The sequence below is a fragment of the Leucopleurus acutus genome, assembly GCF_964270905.1.
Source record: "Leucopleurus acutus genome assembly, chromosome: 9".
NCBI classification, from domain to species: domain Eukaryota; kingdom Metazoa; phylum Chordata; class Mammalia; order Artiodactyla; family Delphinidae; genus Leucopleurus; species Leucopleurus acutus.
Window position 1 is genome coordinate 12,781,798 of NC_139144.1, and position 19,157 is coordinate 12,800,954.

At 52.9% G+C, this 19,157-nt stretch overlaps 1 protein-coding gene across 2 annotated transcripts in view; it reads left to right on the forward strand.

The window, feature by feature from the left end:
• The first annotated feature begins 218 nt into the window (after positions 1-218).
• Positions 219-19,157, forward strand: part of CAMK2B (calcium/calmodulin dependent protein kinase II beta) — a 95,235-nt gene continuing 76,296 nt past the window's right edge. For both annotated transcript variants that reach the window (XM_082846069.1, XM_082846068.1), the window contains exon 1: positions 219-363. In XM_082846069.1, coding sequence (XP_082702195.1) covers positions 299-363 — 65 coding nt within the window. In that variant the 5' untranslated portion in view covers positions 219-298. The remainder of the gene's footprint in view (positions 364-19,157) is intronic.

Genomic DNA, 19,157 nt, shown 5'->3' on the forward strand with positions numbered 1-19,157 from the left:
GATTGCGGGCGCGGGGAGCGTGCAGGGGGCGGCGGGCGGGGCGGGCGCGGCGGCGGCAGTGACAGCGTCGCCCGCGCTCCCCGCGCGTAGGTGTGCGGCGCGCTCCTGTCGGGCACGGAGCGCGCAGATCTCGCGTGCGCTCGCCGCCCGGCGCAGCCCAGCCCGGCCCCCGCTCGGCGCCGCGAGCCGAGGTGTCGCCCGCGCCCGCTCCCGTGTCGCCGCCGTGCCCGCGAGCGGGAGCCGGAGTCGCCGCCGCCCGAGCGCAGCAGAGCGCACGCCAAGCCCGTCCGTCGCCGCCATGGCCACCACGGTGACTTGCACCCGCTTCACCGACGAGTACCAGCTCTACGAGGATATTGGCAAGTAAGAGCCGCGGCGCGTGCGGGCTGGGCCGGGGACCCCGGAGGGCGCCGCGCTCCGAGGGCCGGGACCCTGGAGACCCAGATCCTCTGCGCCGCCGGCTCCGGGTGCACTGCGGCCCCGCGCGACCCCGGCTCCTCCCGGCTCCGAGCCCGGAGCGCACGGTCCCGCGCGGCCCCGACCCCCGGGCCCCTGGGGCCCAGCCGCCGGACCTCGGCGCGCGCGGCCCTGCCGGGCCCTGTCCAGCGCGACCGCCCGGCCGGAGGCCCCGGCTCGAGGCGCGGGGCTCGGTGCAGCGGGGGCGGCAGCAGGTGTCCCCGGAGCGCCCGGCAGACGTGACGCATTTGGCGGCCGGAGGTCGGAGAGGAGCGGCGCGCGGGGGCGGCCGCGGGGCCTGGAGCGCGGGGGAGGGGGCGGACCTAGCCGAGAGGGTCGTCCCCGGCGCGAGCCGCGCTGTCCCCACCCCCAACAAGCGGCTGGGCGCGGGGGCGGCGGGACTTGCTCTGCGCCTGCTTCTCCGCGTGGCTCCATCCGCGCGGGGGGTGCCAGCTGCGCTCCGCGCCGCGTGGGAACAGCCTCTGCTGTGGGTGCCCAGGGGAATCGGGGTTCTGGAGGATTTTCCCCCAGATCCTTCTGGAAAGAGGAGTCTGGAGTGCTGGGGGCTGAGGTCAGGGAGCTTGGATCAGGTCACCGGGGTGAAGATGAGGGGGTGAGGTGGGAGCCTGATGAGCTTCAGGGTCATGGGGCTGGATTCTGGAGAGTTGTTTGCGGGGAGGTGATGGGAGGGACTTTGAAAGCTCGTTTCAGGTAGGGCCTCACCGGGGAACAGGTGGCTCCTGGGCTTTGCTCGCCAGCAGGAGCCGTGTAGGGCCCTAGACCTGCCTCTGCCTCCGGGGTCTACCCCGAAGCGGGTCGGCGGCTCCTCTCTGGACTGCGGGTCTCCACTCTGTGCATCAGGGTGGCTGCACCTGGCATCTCCACGTCCGGCTCCAGAACTCCTGAAGCCCTGGCTCCAGCCCGGCGTGGCCAGAGCCCCTCCCTCCTCCAGCCCACCCCGTGGAAGGGGCGCTGGCGAGGTTTCCTCTTACTCATCCAGCGGCAGATCTTTTTTTTCCTTTTATTAAGAAACGTCTGTGGTGATACCTTGTGTTGGCGAGGGAAGCTGATCACTGATAATTGTGGGCGCGAGCTGGGAGGAGTGCGGGGGGTGTGAATTCCCCAAGCCTCCCTGCACGTGGGGGACGATGCCAGTTAGGCCTGGGGGGTGCTGAGGGAGTGGGGTGGAGTGGAGAAAACCCGCGGCAGGGTGCGGGCAAGGCTGGGCCCTGGGGACCCCAAAATTCCCTTCCCTCAGGTAGGGGCTGGTTGAGTGCCTGTCCCCAAGGCAGGGGGACCTGGAGAGCAGAGAAGGGATCCAGCACACAAACTGTGTGCATCCCGGAGGCCCGGAGGAAGCTTCCGGGGCATGTCTGGGAGCAGGCCTGTGAGGACAGGGCGACGGGCTGGTGGTCCTCAGGTGGGAGCAGGTGGTTGTCCGAGGCAGAGGGCGGCAGTGGGGGGAAGGTTACCCCATTCTAGGGGACCTTCTTGTCGTTTCTCTGCTTGTGCCCAGGCCCTCCCACCAGGCACCCCCGGGCCCTTTGGCAGAAATGCCTCTTCCCGTTCACCCCGTCTCCTCAACCTGAAGCTGGCTCTGCTGACCTCTCCTTCACTTTAATGTGAATCTCCCTGGGCCAGCGGCCCTGTAGGGTGGTCAGACCGACCTCGGGCCTCTGGTTGCAGCAGCAGCGACTGGTTATTCTCATCGCTGCCGTCCACACCCACACTGGGGGATGGAGGTCCTTGGTGCTGCCCTCGGGGAGGCTGGGAGGGGTGGCGGACCCTGCAGTGGAGGCCAGGCTCCTCGGGAAGGGAGCTGGGGGCCTGGGGTGGGAGTGAGTGAGGAAGCCTAGCTGTCCAGGGGGCCCAGGGGCCTGGGAGAGGAGGGGAAGACACCCCGCCACCTGGGCCAGCCCAGCACCCCTTGGCGGGGCCCCCAGGCACCAGGCCCAGTGTGGGATGCCCAGGGGCCTGGCACAGCCCTGCTGGGGCTTCCTGGGGCGGGGGAGGAGGCTGGGCCAGTGCAGGGTGAGCTGCAGCGGGGCAGGTGGTCAGGAGGGAGGGTCGGGCACTGAGGCCAGCATCTCTGCCCGGGGCTGGGGTCCGCAGTGGCCATGTCGGTGGTTGTTGACAGTGCCTGGCCGGCCTGAGGCACAGTTGGTGTTGCTTCCCGGCCCAGGTGGATGCGTCCAAGTTTATTTAAAGCTGCAGCCCCTGGCACCAGTCAGGCAACACTAAACTCCCTGCCTGGGAAGGGCTGGGCCACAGGCCCACAGCTGCTCTCATGACGCGGTCACCAGCCTCACCCTTCCCTGCCCTGTCCCCTTCTCCACCTGTCCCACCCTCACCACTGCTGCCTCTGCGCGGGATCGTTCCCTGGGGACCCGGGTATTGGGTCCGAGGGCCAGGAGAAGCTCATTTCTGGGGCTCTGCCCTTCCTTGCCCGGCCAGGGCAGGGCTCCCTGACACCAGCCTGGAGGCCTAAGTCCTGGGTCAAGAGTCACCTTGAGCCCTGGACAGTCACAGGTCAGGGCGGTGAAGCCCTCGGCCCAACACGACCGGCCAGCAACATGGCTTAAAATGTTTCCATATTGGATAGATTTTTTTAAATAGAAAAAATCTTCCAGGAGTAATAAAACAAACACTTGTGTCTCTTCTACCCGGAATTGGAAACTGTTCCTCTTTTGTCATTTTGGCTTTAAGTCCTTCATTTTAAATTGTAAGAAATAAAGCATTACAAAGAAATGTTAAGTAACCATTCTCCAAACCGACTGTCATGCATTTGGAATTTATCCTGCCAGACTCTTTTTGCTTCATTTACGCACAGATAGAAGGATCGCCAACTAATATATAGGATTCTTTGGTGTTTTTTCTTTAAACTTTACATAAAAATTTGGGAACGTGCTTCTTCACTCAGCTTAGGCCTCTGGGCATCTGTGCATGGGGACACATTCTGACCTTTCGCTGCTGCTTGTGTGTAGTGACCATAGTATCTGTAGTACGTCACGCTCCCTTCCTCATGGCAGTCTCGGTGTTCCCAGAGTTTCTCTCTTCCACTCCTGCAGCGGGTTTGCTGGTGCGCAGGTGTGAGGCTTTCTCTAGGGTTTGTCCCCCCTGGTGGGGTTGCCAGCAGGGGTCCGGGTGTTCTCTGCCGCCGCCCTGGGCCCACTCCCTCCGACCCGGGCTCGGTGCCAACCTGATTTGTCGGGCTGTTTGTTGGGTAGGAAGCAGTCTTGCATTTTGTGTTCAGGCTCCCGAAGCTTCCACTTTGGGGAGTCATCCCCTTTAAAATATGAGTGGTTCTCCCCGGGGAGAAGGCAGCTCCCACACGGCTTTGGATATAATTCAGGCGTTCGTGGACCCCTCCCCTTGGGGGAAGGTTGTAACAACCCCTAAGGGGCGCATCACTTCCAACATTTGATTTTATTTGATTCGAGTTGCCGGGGAATCCCCCCTCCCCTCTCCCCCCCATTTTATAGGCATAGAAATGCAGCTCAGGGTGGGTGGGCAACTTGCCCTGGCAGCCGGGAAGGCCCCCACCTCCAGCCCAGGGCACCCCTGTCCCTCCCAGCTTCCCCCGAAGCTCAGCTAGGCCCCGAGCTGACCTTGGTATGTCCTTGGTTCCATCCAGCGTGCCCCAGTCGGGGGACAGCAGGTCCTGTCCCGGGCTGTGACCCCTCGCCGGGAGGATAGCCATCGGCGTTCTCGGCGTCCTCTCAACTAGCAAGCGGCCTGCTAAGTAGTTAATAGATAAACTCAGGAAATTCAGAGCAAATCGACTGTGAGCCTCCTGAGCTCCGAAGCCTGGTTGCCAGGAAAGACAGGACTCAGGTGGGGGAGGAATCACCGTGTTTGCTTTCTCCGCTCTCGGGCACACTGGGTGCTTCCTGCCCCAGGGCCTTTGCCAGCGCTGTTCCCTCCTCCTCCGATGGCCACACAGGTCATCCCCCTGGCTGCTCAGCAAGGTCCCCGTGCCCTCTTCCCGCCTCCCGCCCCACTCAACCTCTCCCCACTTCTGTCTTCCCCTGTCACTTGGCACCATCTGACACCAAGGTGTGGGGCAGGTCCTGCCCACAGTGGGGTCTCCTGCACGTGCGAGGAAGCGGTGAGCGAACCCGGTGGCCTCTGTCTCCTAGGCTGGCCCCCAGCGCTGGAGTCTGGGTGCCTAATGTAGGGTATTTAGAGAAGAAGTCGCACATGTTGAGGCTGCTGTGAGATGCACATGAAGGTGAGGCTAGTTTAGTTACTATTGAACGGTATTTTTATACCATAACCTACTTTGCTGAGAGCTAAGAATATATCTTGCGCTTGCGACTTGCACTCTTTCTCTGCTGGTAACAGTTAAATGGTGCTTATTACATTAAGCTGCTTGATCTGTGAAATAGGTACCGTGATCACTCCCAGTTTGCAGAAGAGGTGCCTGAAGCTTAGAGAAGCTCCACACGGGGCCAGGGTTTGAATCCAGGCAGTTGACTCTGGAATCCATCTTCTGCTTCTCTCAGAAGCTCATGACCCTACCCCATTCTGTGTTTTTAAAATACTGTTATTCCACTGGCCGACTCATGGCCTGCTTGTGGTCTCCTCTGACCCTGGGCTCCTCAGGGCCTCACCTGTCCTTAACAGGCTGCTCACCAAGCCTTCGTTGTGCTTTTCCAGCACAAAGGCACTGCCCTACGGTTCCTTTTTGTAAAAACGTCATTTCCTTTGGTCGTCCCTCTGTGACAACCAACACGGCCCCCATTTGAGGCCGGCAAGGCTTAAAATTTTATTTTATTGATTAAACAGGCAACAAGGATAGTATCTTATAAAGAAAAACCAATACATAAGTATGTGCAGCAAATGTGACTCTTCCACACTCAAGTTTCCTCATCCCCCAGAGGAACCTGGCCTGTCTATTTTAATGTCAGTATAAGGATATGTGTGTGTGTATATAGACGCAGGTATGTATACTCACACATATACACCTCACACATATGTATGGTTTTAAAAACACGGATGCAGTCGCCATATATGTGATTCTTCAATTCGTTTGCCTCTTACACTTTTTCATGATGATCCCTCCATGTCAGGGGGACTTTTCTTACAGTTAAGTGCCTGCCAGTTCTCTTAGAAGCAGAGATGGGTGTATAGGTGGTGGCCATATTTTTAAAACCAAAAACGGGTCCCCCTTCTCTGACAAGCACGACAGAGGGAAGAGAGGATGCTGTGTTTGAAATTGGGGCTCCCAGGGTTATCAGAAATGCATGATCGTAGTGGATGAAGGAACACTTTTGTTCTTGGTGGGGCCTGGGTGTGGGACACAGGGGTCTTGTTCAAAAAGAAGCCAAGAACGTATTCCTCTCCTTTTTTTAAAAAAAAATTGGGGGGATCCCCCAAGAGCCTAGGGGAGAGAGACGCCATGTCGGATTTTCTTTCTTCTACTTAAAATGAAATTCTAGCAGAGATGGTTCCCTTAGAGAGCCCATACTGAGCTGCCTGGAATTTACCAAATGCTTTAATAAGAAAGACCAAGGGGGAAAATAAAAGGAGAAAAAAGGAAAAAGAAAGACCAAGGGGAGGTGACATGAACGGCGTCTGCTCCTTGGAAACATCTTGTCCCTCCCACTGCTCTCTGTGGCCACCTGGTCCAAGGCAAGAGATGTGGCCTTTCTGGAGATTTCAAATATATTTTTGACATGTTTAATTCCCCCTCTCTCCCTCCCCTCAAAATGGAATCTGATTTGGTTATTTTTAAAGCATCTTTCACAGCTGCAAGTCACTTTGTTAGTGTAGAAACGTAAAAATGCATTATGTATAACTTGGTTTTCCAAAAATTATCATATTGGCATGTTACATAGAAATGTATATTTTATTCATATAAGGATCTGAATCTATTTAAAATCTATTTAAAATGAAAACATCCTCGTGGTGCTCCTAGGTGCCTAACTTTCTGGTGGCCCTTATCTCCTAGGTTAGAGGGTCACCAGCTCGTTCAGTGGCCACAGTTCCTGGTGGACATAGTTCTTTTTGCATTGACATAATGATCCTAAAATAACTGAAGTTATGATTCTTTGTTAAGCCAGATACAAGCATTTGTTGAATTCTGGAACAGATTGGCAATAGCCGGGCATAGATTTAAGAACATTTTTTTGGAGGACGCATAACCCACGCTGTTCTACGGGCCTAATTTGAGAACTACCACCTTTCCCCACTTTATGAGCAGCCGGTGGGCACTGGGGGAAAGAGATGCTGTGACCGTTACCATGAAACGGGAAGCGTGTCCTGTCCTCGGATGTAACAGGACGCCATGGCGTCGGGCACATCCAAGTTGGTGCCCGTTTGCAGCAAGGAGCTGGGGGGCAGCCCCTGCCTTCGTCACTCAGCCCACGCTGAATTCCAGGGCTTAGAACCATGCCCAGCGCACAGTAGGTGCTCAACAGAGTGGCTTCATGTCACCCTCTAAAAGATGGGAGGCTTGTAGGTGGCTGGGGGCTGAAGGTGCTGGTGGTCTCGGAGGTCCTCGGAGATGCCCGGCCTGAGTGGCCATCTGTCTTGTCACCTGATGAAGGGTGGCATGACTTAGGTGCTGGCCACGGAGCTTGATGCCAAAGGGTTTGCAGCGTTCTGCCCGTCTCTTAATAAAGTTCTTCACGTGGCTTTTGATCTTGTACATTGAGGTGCAGCCTGATTTTCAAAGCCGTTGGTTCAATCCAGGCCGTCTGTTAAGGGCTTTCTGGGTGAAGAACTCCGGTCTAGTTAGGAGCTGCACCTGCTGAAGAAGGCGATCAGGGCGGTGGATCCCAGCCCCCGGCTGCACCTGGCAGACCCCACCTCAGACCAGCTGTATCAGACACGAGGAGGACGCTGGTGATCCAGTGGGCAACGCAGACACAGATCCTGCAGGGGCCTCTGTGCCCCAGGCCAGGCCCCCATGCCTGCTCCCTCTCTGGGCTCTGTGAGAGCCTCACCTGACCACATGTTTGGAATTTGCCTTCCTTTTTCTGAACACTCCACGAAATTACCCCCAACCCTATCCAAGTCACCTGGAGCAGGCCTGTCCAGAAGAAACAAAACTTGAGCCACAGATGTCAGGCACAAGTGCAATTCAGACTTTTCTAGTACTTACAAAAAAACTAGACAAAGAAACGGGTGAAAAGAACTTTAATAGTATATGTATTTAAGTCAGTTTATCCAAAATATTATTTCAACATGTAATCAATACAAAAATTATTGTTCAGCTATTTTATATTTTAAGAAGTGTTATGTTTTTGAAATCTGTTGTGTGTTTTACACATACGGCACATCTCAGTGTGGACCAGCCACGTTTCAGGTTCTTAGGGCTGCACGTAGGCAGTGGTTACTGTATTGGACAGCGCACAACTAGAGTTTCAAGGTCATTTCTATTATTATTATTACTATTTGCAACTTTTCTGGTTTCTTTTGCTCTTCACACATTCAGCAAGTCTGCCTGCACACTGGTCATTTGCCAGGCATTTTCTAGGTGCTTAGGAAACAGTTAGTGAACAAAATCGAGGGTGCCTGCCCTCATGGAGCTTATACTGGTGGGAGAGGCAGGTAATAAACATTAAACAAATTATATGATCAGGTTCTTAGGTGATTAGTACTTCTGCTCTGGGAATAATTAAGGAAACTCACGAGTGCCAGTTAGGAAGGTTGTAGTTATGAAAAGGGTGGTCAGGCCCAGGAAAAGGAGAGAAGCCTCAAATTGCTAAAATCAGGAATGAAAGGGGACATTACAACTAATCTTATAGAAATAAAAGACAATAAGGGAATTCTATGAACAATTGTGTGCCAAGTTAGAGATAACCTAGGTGAAACAGACCAATTCTTAGAAAGACACAAACAACTGAAATTGACTCAAGAAGAAATAGAAAATCTGAATAGACTTATAACAACTAAAGAGATGAATTAATAAATTAAAAGTTTTTCAATGTCCTACAAAGAAAAGTCCGTCAGGCCCAGATAACTTCACTGGTAAAGTCTATAAGACATTTAAAGAAGAATTAATACCAGTCCTTCAAAAACTTTTCCAAAAAATAGAAGAGGAGGGAATTCCCAGCTCATTCTGTGAAGCCAAGAACTACCCTGATACCAAAACCAAAGACATCTGAAGAAAACTACAGACCAGTATTCCTTATGAATATAGATGCAACATCCTCAACAGAATACTAGCAAAACAAAACTAGCAGCATGTAAAAAGGGGTCATTATGAGCAGGTAAGATTTATCCCAGGAATAAAAAGTTGTTTCAAGACACAAAATTCAATCAACGTGATATGCCGTATTAACAGAATAAACAAAGAAACTATATGATCATTTCAATAGATGCAGGCAAAGCATTTGACAAAATCTAGTACTCTTTGCTGCTAGAAACACTCAACAGACTAGGATTAGAAAGGAACTTCCTCAACTTGATAAAGTGCCTCTATGGAAACCCCACAGCTAACATATTTAATGGTGAAAAACTGAACGCTTTCTCCCTAAGACCAGGAGCAATCAAGTATGTCAGCTCTGTCCACTTCTATCCAACGTTATACAGGAGGTTCTAGCCAGGACACTTAGGCAAGAAAAAGAAATAAAAGGCACCCAGATAGGAGAGGAATAGGTAGAACTACCTCCATTTACAGATATCATGATCTTGTATAGAAAATGTCCTAAGGAATCCCTGTAAAAGCTGTTAGAACTGAAAAATGAATTTAGCAGAGTTGCAAGATACAAGATCAAAATACAAACATCCATTATATTTCATTATACTAGCAATGCTCAATCCCAAAATAAAGTTAGGAAATGCAATTTCATACAGTAGTCTAAAAGAATAAAATACATAGTAAGAAATTAACAAAAGGTAATACAAGAGTTGAATGTTGAAAGCTACAAACTACTGTTGAAAAAAATGAAAGAAGATCTAGATAAATGGAAAGACATTTTATGTTCACGGATCTTAAAACTTAATATTGTTAAAATGGCAGTACACTCCAAGTTGATCTACAAGTTCAGTGTAATACCTATCAAAATTTCAGCTGCTATCATTTATTTATTTATTTAGGCCGCACCAGGTCTTAGTTGTGGCATGTGGGGTCTTTTAGTTGCAGCATGCGGGCATCTAGTTCCTTGACCAGGGATCAGACCTGGGACCCCTGCATTGGGAGTGTGGAGTCTTACCGATTGGACTACCAGGGAAGTCCCTCAGCTGCCTTTCAAAAAAATAAATAAAAATAAAATTCATATGGAAATGCAAGGGACCCAGAAGAGCCAGACGATCTTGAAAAAGAACAAAGTTGGAGGACTCAGACTTCCCAATTTCAAAACTAACTCTACAGCTACAGCAGTCAAGACAGAGTGGGTATTGTCCGGCATAAAGGTGGGCATAGTGTGGCAAGAGGATAAACACATAGATCAGTGGAATAGGATTGAGAGTCTAGAATAAACCCATACATCAGTGGTCTGTTGATTTTTTTTGAAAAGGATGGCAAGACAATTCAATGGGGAAAGAATAAGGGGCCGTTCAACCAGTGGACAATTGTGTATCCGCCTGCAAAAGAATGAAGTTGGAACCCTACCTAACACCAGATACAAAAGTAGATGTACTAGTGAACAGTAAGCACACAAGATGCTCCACATCATTATCTCAAAATGGGTCATAGACCTAATTCTAGGAGCTAGAACCATAGAATTCTTAGAAGAAAACTTAGAGTCTATCTTTGTGACCTTGGGTTTGGCAATGGTTTCTTAGGCACAACACCATAAAGCACAAGCAACACAAGAAAAGTAAATACATTGGACTTAATTAACATTAAAAAACTTTTGTGCTTTAATGGACACCATCGGGAAGGTGAAAAGACAACCCACGGAATGGGAGAAAATATTTGCAAAGCATATATCTGATAAGGCACTTACATTTAGAATATTTTAAGAACTCACTACCTAACAGTAAAAAGACAAATGGCCCAATTAAAAAATGGGCAAAGGACCTGAATAGACATTTCTCCAATAAAGATATACTAATGGAGATAAGCACACGAAAGGATGCTCAACGTCTTTGGAAAATGCAAATCAAAATCGCAATGACATCCCACCTCACTTCCACTCGAAAGGGTAGAATCAAAAAGACAGACAATGCCAAGGGTTGGTGAGGATGCAGAGTTGGAACCCTCACGTACTGCTGGTGGGAATGTAAAATGGTGCAGCTGTTACGGAAAACAATTTGACAGTTCCTCAAAATGTTCCCTTCCTAGGTATGTACCCAAGGGATATGGAAACAAATATCCAAAGAAGACATACAGATGGCCAATAGGCACATGAAAAGATGCTCAACGTTGCTAATTATTAGAGAAACGCAAACCAAAACTACAATGAGGTATCACCTCACACCGGTCAGAATGGCCATCTTCAAAAAGTCTATAAACAATAAATGCTGGAGGGGGTGTAAAGAAAAGGGAACCCTCCTACACTGTTGGTGGGAATGTAAATGGATACAGCCACTATGGAGAACAGTATGGAGGTTCCTTAAAAAACTACAAACAGAGCTACCGCATGATCCAGCAATACCACTCCAGGGCACATACCCGGAAAAGATGAAAACTCTAATTTGAAAAGATACATGCACCCCAATGTTCATAGCAGCATTTACAATAGCCAAGACATGGAAGCAACCTAAATGTCCATCAACAGATGAATGGATAAAGAAGATGTGGCACATATATACAATGGAATACTACTCAGCCATAAGAAGGAATGAAATAAGGCCATTTGCAGCAACACGTATGGACCTAGAGATTGTCATACTGAGTGAAGTCAGTAAGACAGAGAAAGACAAATATCATATGATATTACGTATGTGGAATCTGTGGAATCTTAAAAAATGACACAAATGAACTTATTTATAAAACACAAAGAAAATTAACAGACACAGAAAACAAACTTATGGTTACCTAAGGAGAAAGGAGTGGGGGAGGGATATATTAGGAGTTTGGGATTGACAGATACACAACACTATATATAAAATAGGTAAACAACAGGGACCTACTGTATAGCATAGGGAACTATATTCAATATCTTGTGAAAAAAACCCATATATCCACACAGAAACTTGTTCATAGCAGCCTTATCCACAGTAGCCAAAAGGCAGAAACAACCGAAATGTCCATCAACTGATGAACGGATAAAGAAAGTGTGTTATATCCACACACTGGAGTAGTATTTGTGCATAAAAAGAAATGGAGTACATTATGGCTTGTGGTGCCTGAGGGCAGGGTCCAAAGCGCCGAGGCCAAGCCGCAGTGAGCCATCCCCCGTGTTCCTTAGCCCCAGCCTGCGCTCCGTCTCACACCAGGGCACCTGTCACTGTGCCCAGAAGCCGCTGAGAGCCACCTGGGAGCCGGAGGCTGGAGACTGGCGTGGGACAGACAGCAGGGGGTGAGAGGCCGGGAGGGGACACCCACAAACCTCTCCTGTTGCTTCCCCAAGTCCTGGTGTTCCATTTACCATGGTCTGGACTGGCTTTGGGTCCAGAGTGGTCTCAGAGTGGACACAAGGCCATGGCGGGACACAAGAGGCCGCATCCCTACCCTGTCCCCCGACCCGGATCGTGCTCCTGGCCCTGACTGGGGGAGGGGTTTGTGCCAGGATGGGTGCTGGAGGGTGAGGCCCCTCTTGGAGCAGGAGTGGTGGGTCCCAGCGGGTGTGGTGACGGGCATGTGTGGCAGGAGGGGACAGGCTATCAGCGTGACTGGCAGTGACGGGAAGGGCTGGAGTGGGGATGGAGGCCAAACCCCAAATCCTGGGCTCCGTGATTCTGGGACGTCTGGTCTCCTCCTTCCCGGGCCCGCACCCGCTGGGTGCCTCGGCTGGGTGCTCGTCCTTCTTTCTCCCTTCCTCCCTGCACCTCTCCTTACCTTCTCTTCTCCTTAGGCCCCTTCCCCAGGCTCCCATGTCTCCCACTCCTTCTGTCCCCTGGGGCACCCTCCAGGCTGGGCTGTGACCCCCCGCTGGCCTCGTCCCCAGCTCCCTGGCCGAGGCAGATCCAGGAACCCGTGAGCACCTAGGAGCAGGGCCTGGCCGGGAACCCAGCAGACAAGTGCCACACGGGGTGAGGGTCCTCCAGCCCCTCGTGAAGACTGGTGTCGGGGAGGACACCGCCGTAACGCCTCAAGCTCGCGGCCCACTTCTAGGGACCAGTAGGTGCCTTGGCTTCTGAGCTCTGCCCCTGGCGTTGCCCCACATGCTGGGGATCCACTTGCTCCTGTCCTGAGTGAGCTCCTTGGGACTGTCCCATCCAAGACTCCTGGGCCGGAGCCTGGGCGCTGAAGCCAGGGCTCCGGTGTCCCCGTCGTTCCAGTATGGGGTGGGCCCTGGCGTCTCCTCATCTGTGCTGTTTCCTTCCTCGAGGGTCTGTGGCCCTCAAGTCTGGGGGGGGGGGGCGGCCTCAGAGCAGCAGTGAGACTTCTGGGGCGCAGACCGTGGTCCCTGAAAGGCGGTGCTTTTCGCGGTTCCTCTGCAGGCCTGAGCGTGGGCGCGTTCGTATCCTTCCATTTTTATTTTCTGATCCGTGAACAAATGCTCATCTTGACCACTTGCCTGTGGGGCAGGCTGCCGAGAACGGCCTGTCCTGGGGCAGGTTAACCTCTCTCTTCCACTTGAAGCTCAGACTTTTCTTTCCTTCCTCCTTCAGCTGCGCCCGGGCTCTTCCTGGTGTGGTGACCGACGGGCCTTCCCCCCATTGGGCTGGCGGGACCCCGTGGAGCAGAGGCTGGGGGGCTGGCTTGGTCCTTCTGTTCCCCGTCTCCTCTCCTTTCTCCCCTCACTTAAAGGAGGCTTAGGGGTCTCTCCTGATGCTGTCCTGGGGACGCCTTCTCCTACCTCCCCATCCTCAGGCTCCTCCGCGCTGAAATGCAGGTGATTCCTCCCTGTGGATTGAGCTGTCGTCTGAGCTCCAGTCCCCTCTGCTTTCCCACGACCTGTGTCCCTCCGCCCCGAGGGACAGTTGGTGCTGGCACTGGGTGGGGGGCCAGGGCTCGGCTTTGCTGGGGACTTCTGTGCTGTCACCTCTCAGGGTGCGTGGGGTCTTCAGCCTCGGTCCCCACTGGGGCGCAGTCTGCGTGGACTGCAGTGGCGACCCTGCCTGTGCCTGGGCCCTCACTGGGCCCATCACAGCTGCTCGTCCCTTTCAGTTCATGGCTTTCTGTCTGGGATTGTTATGCTTTTTTCTCCTCTAAATTTTTCTTGTCAGCAGAGGTTAAGGTTTGATTTGTCATGGGGTTCCAAAGGCGCTCTTTTTAAAAACCTGATTTTAAAGTCAGCATGACAAGTTACCAATTTCTTCCATTTTTTCTTAATGATTTCTTAGAGATACGGCTGCCTATCCTGCCAGGAGATTTTTTTTTGTGGTAAAACATATATAACATAAAACTTACCGTCTTAACCATTTTAAAGTGCGCAGTTCAGTGGCATTAAGCACATTCACGTTGTTGTGTTATTATCACCACCATCATGCATCTCCAGAATGTTTTCATCCTGCAAAACTGAAACTCTGTCCCCATTAAATGCTAACTCCCCATCCCCTCCCCCCAGCCCCTGGCACCTACCATCCTACCTTCTGTCTCTGAATTTGACTACTCTGAGTACCTCATGTAAGTGGAAGCATACGACGGTTGTCCCTTTGTGTCTGGCTTATTTCACTGAGCATAATGTCCTCAAGTTTTATCCATCTTGTAGCATGTGTCAGAATTCCCTTCTTTATTAAGGCTGAATAATAGTTGATGGTATGGGTGGACCACATTTTGCTTATCCCATTCACCTGTCGATGGACTTTGGCTCTCGTGGTTATTTTCTTTATTTTTAAAATTTTCTTTATTGTTTTGTTAAAGACTTTTTTGACGTCGACGATTTTTAAAGTCTTTATTGAATTTGTTACAGTATCGCTCCTGTTTTATGTTTCGGTTTTTTTGGCCGTGAGGCATGTGGGATCTTAGCTCCCCAACCAGGGATCGAACCCGCACCCCCTACATTGGAAGGCGAAGTCTTAACCACTGGACCGCCAGGGAAGTCCCTCTTGTGGCTGTTTTAAAGAACAGAATACATGGTCTCCTCCCGCTGGCCACGACTTCTCAACACTGGGCTGTGTGGCCTTGGGCCACCACGTAACCTCTCTGGTTTCAGTTTCCCCCTCTATAAACCAGGAGGGTTGGTCAAATGACTTTGCGGGGTCCCTCATGTCTCCACGAATTGGCTCTGTGGAAACCCCACTTCCTTCCTCTGAGACTTGCCACAAAGCTCACCTGTCAGATGCTTGGGTGTCCACAGGCCCATCACACAGGTGTTTGCATTCCTGGAGAATAAAACTTAAGAGGGATGAAGTCGAATTGACCTGAAACGCAAAACAAAAACAAACCCCTAGAGCTTTAATGGATACACACCCCGTAGGAAAAAAGAATCAAATGGCCAGGAAGCCCATTGTTCTAAGCTCCAGAGCCCCTCGGGTCGGGGCCACTGTGGGTAGATCGCCGCCCACGTGCCCTGCCTCCTGCCAGGGCCGCGGAACCTTCCATTCGGTGTCCCTCCTCCCCGTCTGTCTACTCCTGCTTGTCCTCTGTGAGCTGCGCGGCCTCAGCAGTAATTTCAGGCCCCCGGGGGGTTGACTCAGTTCTGTCCCTGTCGGTGACTGCCTGGCACTGTGACGAGGGGGACGGATGTGGCTTTGAAGAGCTGCCTTTGAAGGTCGCTCTGCGGGCCCCTCGCTCACAGACCCGCTGCGGTTGGGTGTGCATTCCGCTGTCCTGTGACCCGAATCGGCCCTCAGGTCCATCCACGGTCGCACTGGGAGGGCAGCCACTGGGCTGCTTTCTGGAACGCACTGGCCCTTCCAGCTGTGCTGGGTGTGTCCCAGATGTGGAGACTGGAGCCGGGCTCCGTCCCCATCCAGGGTGGTCCCTGAGTGTGAAGGTGGCAGATGGGGGTGCAGCTGGGGCGGGCCCTGGGCTCAGGTTCTGGGGGGCCATATTAAGAGCACGGTGACCTGGAAGGGATGTCAGTGTCCCCAGATCAGGACAGTCAGCCTGAGCCCGAGGTAGGCGAGTGGGCTGACCTGGACCCCAGCACCCGGCCCAGCTCAGCAAGTGTGAGCTGCTCCTTGCCGGAACCTCCTGTACCAGTTCCTTCGGTGCCTCTGCTGGACCTCCCTGGGCCCTTCTGGCCTGGCCGTCAGTGGCGGGCAGCTGACCATGGACCGATGCCCGGGGGCGGGGGGGCATGTGTCCTTGGCCTCTGGCCTTGGGGGGTTCTCTCTGACACTCCCAACTGCAGTTTTCCTTTTGGAACAGAAATCTCAGGGTTCACATGCACGACTTCTCAACAGCGCCCCCCAGCACCCCTGTGGAGAGGCATCAGGTCTCTGCGTCTCTGGGGTGAGGTGGGCGGGCAGGCAGCTCCCAGAATCCCCCAGCTGAGCACCTCTATCACCACACAGTTCTGTCATCTTTATAATCGAGGTGAATTCACTTCCTTCCCATAACATGTTCATGCTTGTGAAAATATCAAAGTGTTTGCAGACATTTGTTGGTGAAATGGCTTGGTGCTCTCTGTCTAAGTGTCAGTAGAAGGGAGGGCCATGATGTGACACCCCGGCTTTGTCCGTGGCTGGAGCAAGGATGGTTGTGGGTATCCAGGACGGTCCAGGGCCCTCTCTCTGAGCTGGCTCTTCACGATGGAAAACAGAGGAAAAGTCAATAACGGTTCCGGCATCTTCTGTGGTCCCTGGTCTCTGATAATTCAGGGTGAGTTGATTTTTGCCTGGTGGGCACTCGAGGGGGACGTGCATGCACCCCAGGCAGGGCATGGGGCCAGGGGCAAGAGATTCAGGACGAGGGCCCCAAGTGAGGTGCCACCTGCACACAGGGTAGTGGGAACCCCGGGCCCCTTCAGGCCTGGTTGGACCTTCCTGTCCAACCCAACGTCATCCCCGGCCCCCAGATCATTGCCAGCTTCCCTTGACAAGCTGGAATCCCGTGCTGTTAGGATTCTGGGGGCAAGCAGGTGCAGATACAAGCGCTGCCCTTGAAGGCTCCAAGTTCATCTTAGGGGGCAAACAAAAACGTGCCTTGTTCCCTCTCTCCCGAGCATGTAACACACAGGGCCACAGGGGCTGCAGGTGGCGAAGGGGTGGGGGTTGCCTTCACATATAAAGAGCTTCTACAGGTCAATAAGAAAAGAGCCAAAATTCCAACTGAAATACGGGTGAAGGGTGTAAGCAGGCAGTTCACAGAAAACGAAATGGAAGTTCTTTCAACCCGTGAAAACATGAAGAATAGAAATTAAACCAGAACCAGTGCTCGCTTGTTCCTGAGTTCACCTCGGGCTTCAGGTACGAGACGGTTCTTCCAGGTGGCCCATGGGCTGGTGAGGCTGCCTCGATCAGTCTCCGGGCTCAGCTCTCCTGAAGCGGATGAACAGAGGCCCTGGGTGTTGTGGGTGGGCCTGGGACGGGCTGAGGCCCCACAGCGTAGGCAGGAGAGGAATTCCAGAGATCCTCCAGTCCAGGCTGAGCTGTCCAGCTGCGGGAGGCCCTGCTCACCCCCCCTCCCCCTTCCTCCTCCGGTTGTCCTCCCAGCGAGTGCCCCGCCCCAGGGGCCAAGCAGAGCCAGAGCGTTTCTGTTAGCTGCCCCCCAGCCTCTGCAGAGGCCACTGCAGGCCGCACCGCCGGCTCTGACCCGCAGGCCGTGTCCCGGCCTGGTGGGAGGAAGGGGCACCGGGCACTGAGGGGTCCAGGGTGGTGCTGGGGCTTTCCTGCCCTCCTGTCCCACCTCTGTCCTAATTTTGGCCTTTGCTTAATGCAAACCCAGTACTCGGGTCATCTCCATGGCTTCTGGGGGTGGGGGGTCAGGGCCCAGTGTAGTTGCTACTGAAGAGTGTACTGGAGAGAAGGGTGGAGAAGGAGAGAAGACAGACACCTACACGGAACGGGGGAGGGAGGGGTGGGCGAGAGTGAGGGGCACACAGACGTGAGCCTGGCCCCACGAGAAGCCCAGGAATGGCGTGCCCATGGAGGCTGCACGCGACAGGCTGGATTTGAGGCGGGTCCTCAGCGGACACCAGCTCTTGCCCAGGGGCCTCTCTCTTGTCCCCTGGGACAGCCTGCAGCACCCGCCCCCAGCAAGCCTCTGGCCTGGCCAGGATCTCATCCACCCCACCCCTTCCTCCACACTCCACCCCATGCACAGAGGGGGAAGGGAGTGGTGGCATTCCTCGTCGTAGTCCCCTTTCTAGAGGCGCCTGATAAATGTTAACAACTGGGCTGGTGGGCGGCAGGGACCCTGATCCATAGTGCTTGCCCATCCCTGTGGTGTAAATACCCCCATCATGTCTAACGTCAAGCTACCAGCATGACGTCAACCACAACGTTTGGTTTTCTGTAGCCAGGAAGAGCCAGCCTGTGAGCCAGACCCGGAAGGAGCCCTGGCAGCTGAGCCCCTGCTCTCCGTGCTGGGATGGCGCTGCTAGACTTCTGCTCAGCTCAGGTTCCCAGACTCAGCGGCTCCTGCCCCGCCCCCACTGGAATATTCCATCTATTCCCACCCAGCCCCCTACACTTTCTGAGCCAACAGAGGGCACCTGATAGGCGAATGTGCAGGAAGGGTGTGGAGGGGTGTCTGCGTTTAGGTCTTGCCTGTGCCACCCACAGTGCCGTGAGCAAGGCATTGGGTGTCCTCACCCTTCCCATCTTCCACAGGGGTCCTGAGAGCCCAGGGGCAGACACTTTGGAAGCTGTAGAGGGTGGTCCCGGGTGCTATGAGGTCTGGAGAGTCTGTGACACCCCCAGCACCCTCCTCACCCTGTGCACGTCCTCCGTCGCGCTGGGGTGTCAAGGTTTCAGTGTGACTCAGATATACCGGATTTTTCCTTATGCTTTTCTTTCTTTCTTTTGGCTGCGTTGGCTCTTAGTTGCGGCACGCAGGATCTTTTGTTGTCGTGGGCTTCTCTCTAGTTGTGGCTTGCGGGCTCTAGAGTGCGCGGGCTCAGTAGTTGTGGTGCGCGGGCTTAGTTGCCCTGCAGCATGTGGGATCTTAGTTCCCCTGACCACCTGCGTCCCCTGCATTGGAAGGTGGATTCTTAACCACTGGACCACCAGAGAAGTCCCTTCTTATGCTTTTCTGCATGTGGTTAAAAAAATGCCCCAACTCCCACCCCTGTCATAAAAAGATACTTTGTTTTCTCTTTATACTTAAAAAAAAAAACCTGATGGACTTTATTTTTTAGAGCAGTTTTATGTTTACAGAAATATTGGATGGAAAGTAGAGAGGTTCCATATTTACCTCACAGCCAGGCCCCAGTTCCCTTTCCTGTAACCATCTCACTTGCGTTCAGACGTGATACACTTGTTACACTTGATGACCAATATTCCTACATTAATATTAACTGAAGCCCATAGTTTCCATAGGGTTCACTCTGTGTTGCACAGTTCTACAGGATTGACAAAGGTATAATGTCATGCGTCCATCATCACAGTATTTCAGATCCTCTGTGCTCCTCTATTCATCCCCTCCCATCCTCCAGAGCCCCAGACAACCACTTTTTACTGTCTCTATAATTTTGCCTTTTCCAGAATGTCATGGAGTTGTGAATCATACAGTGTGTAGCCTTTTCAGATTGGCTTCTTTCACTTAGTACCATGCATTTAAGTTTCCTTCCTGTCTTTTTGTGACTTGA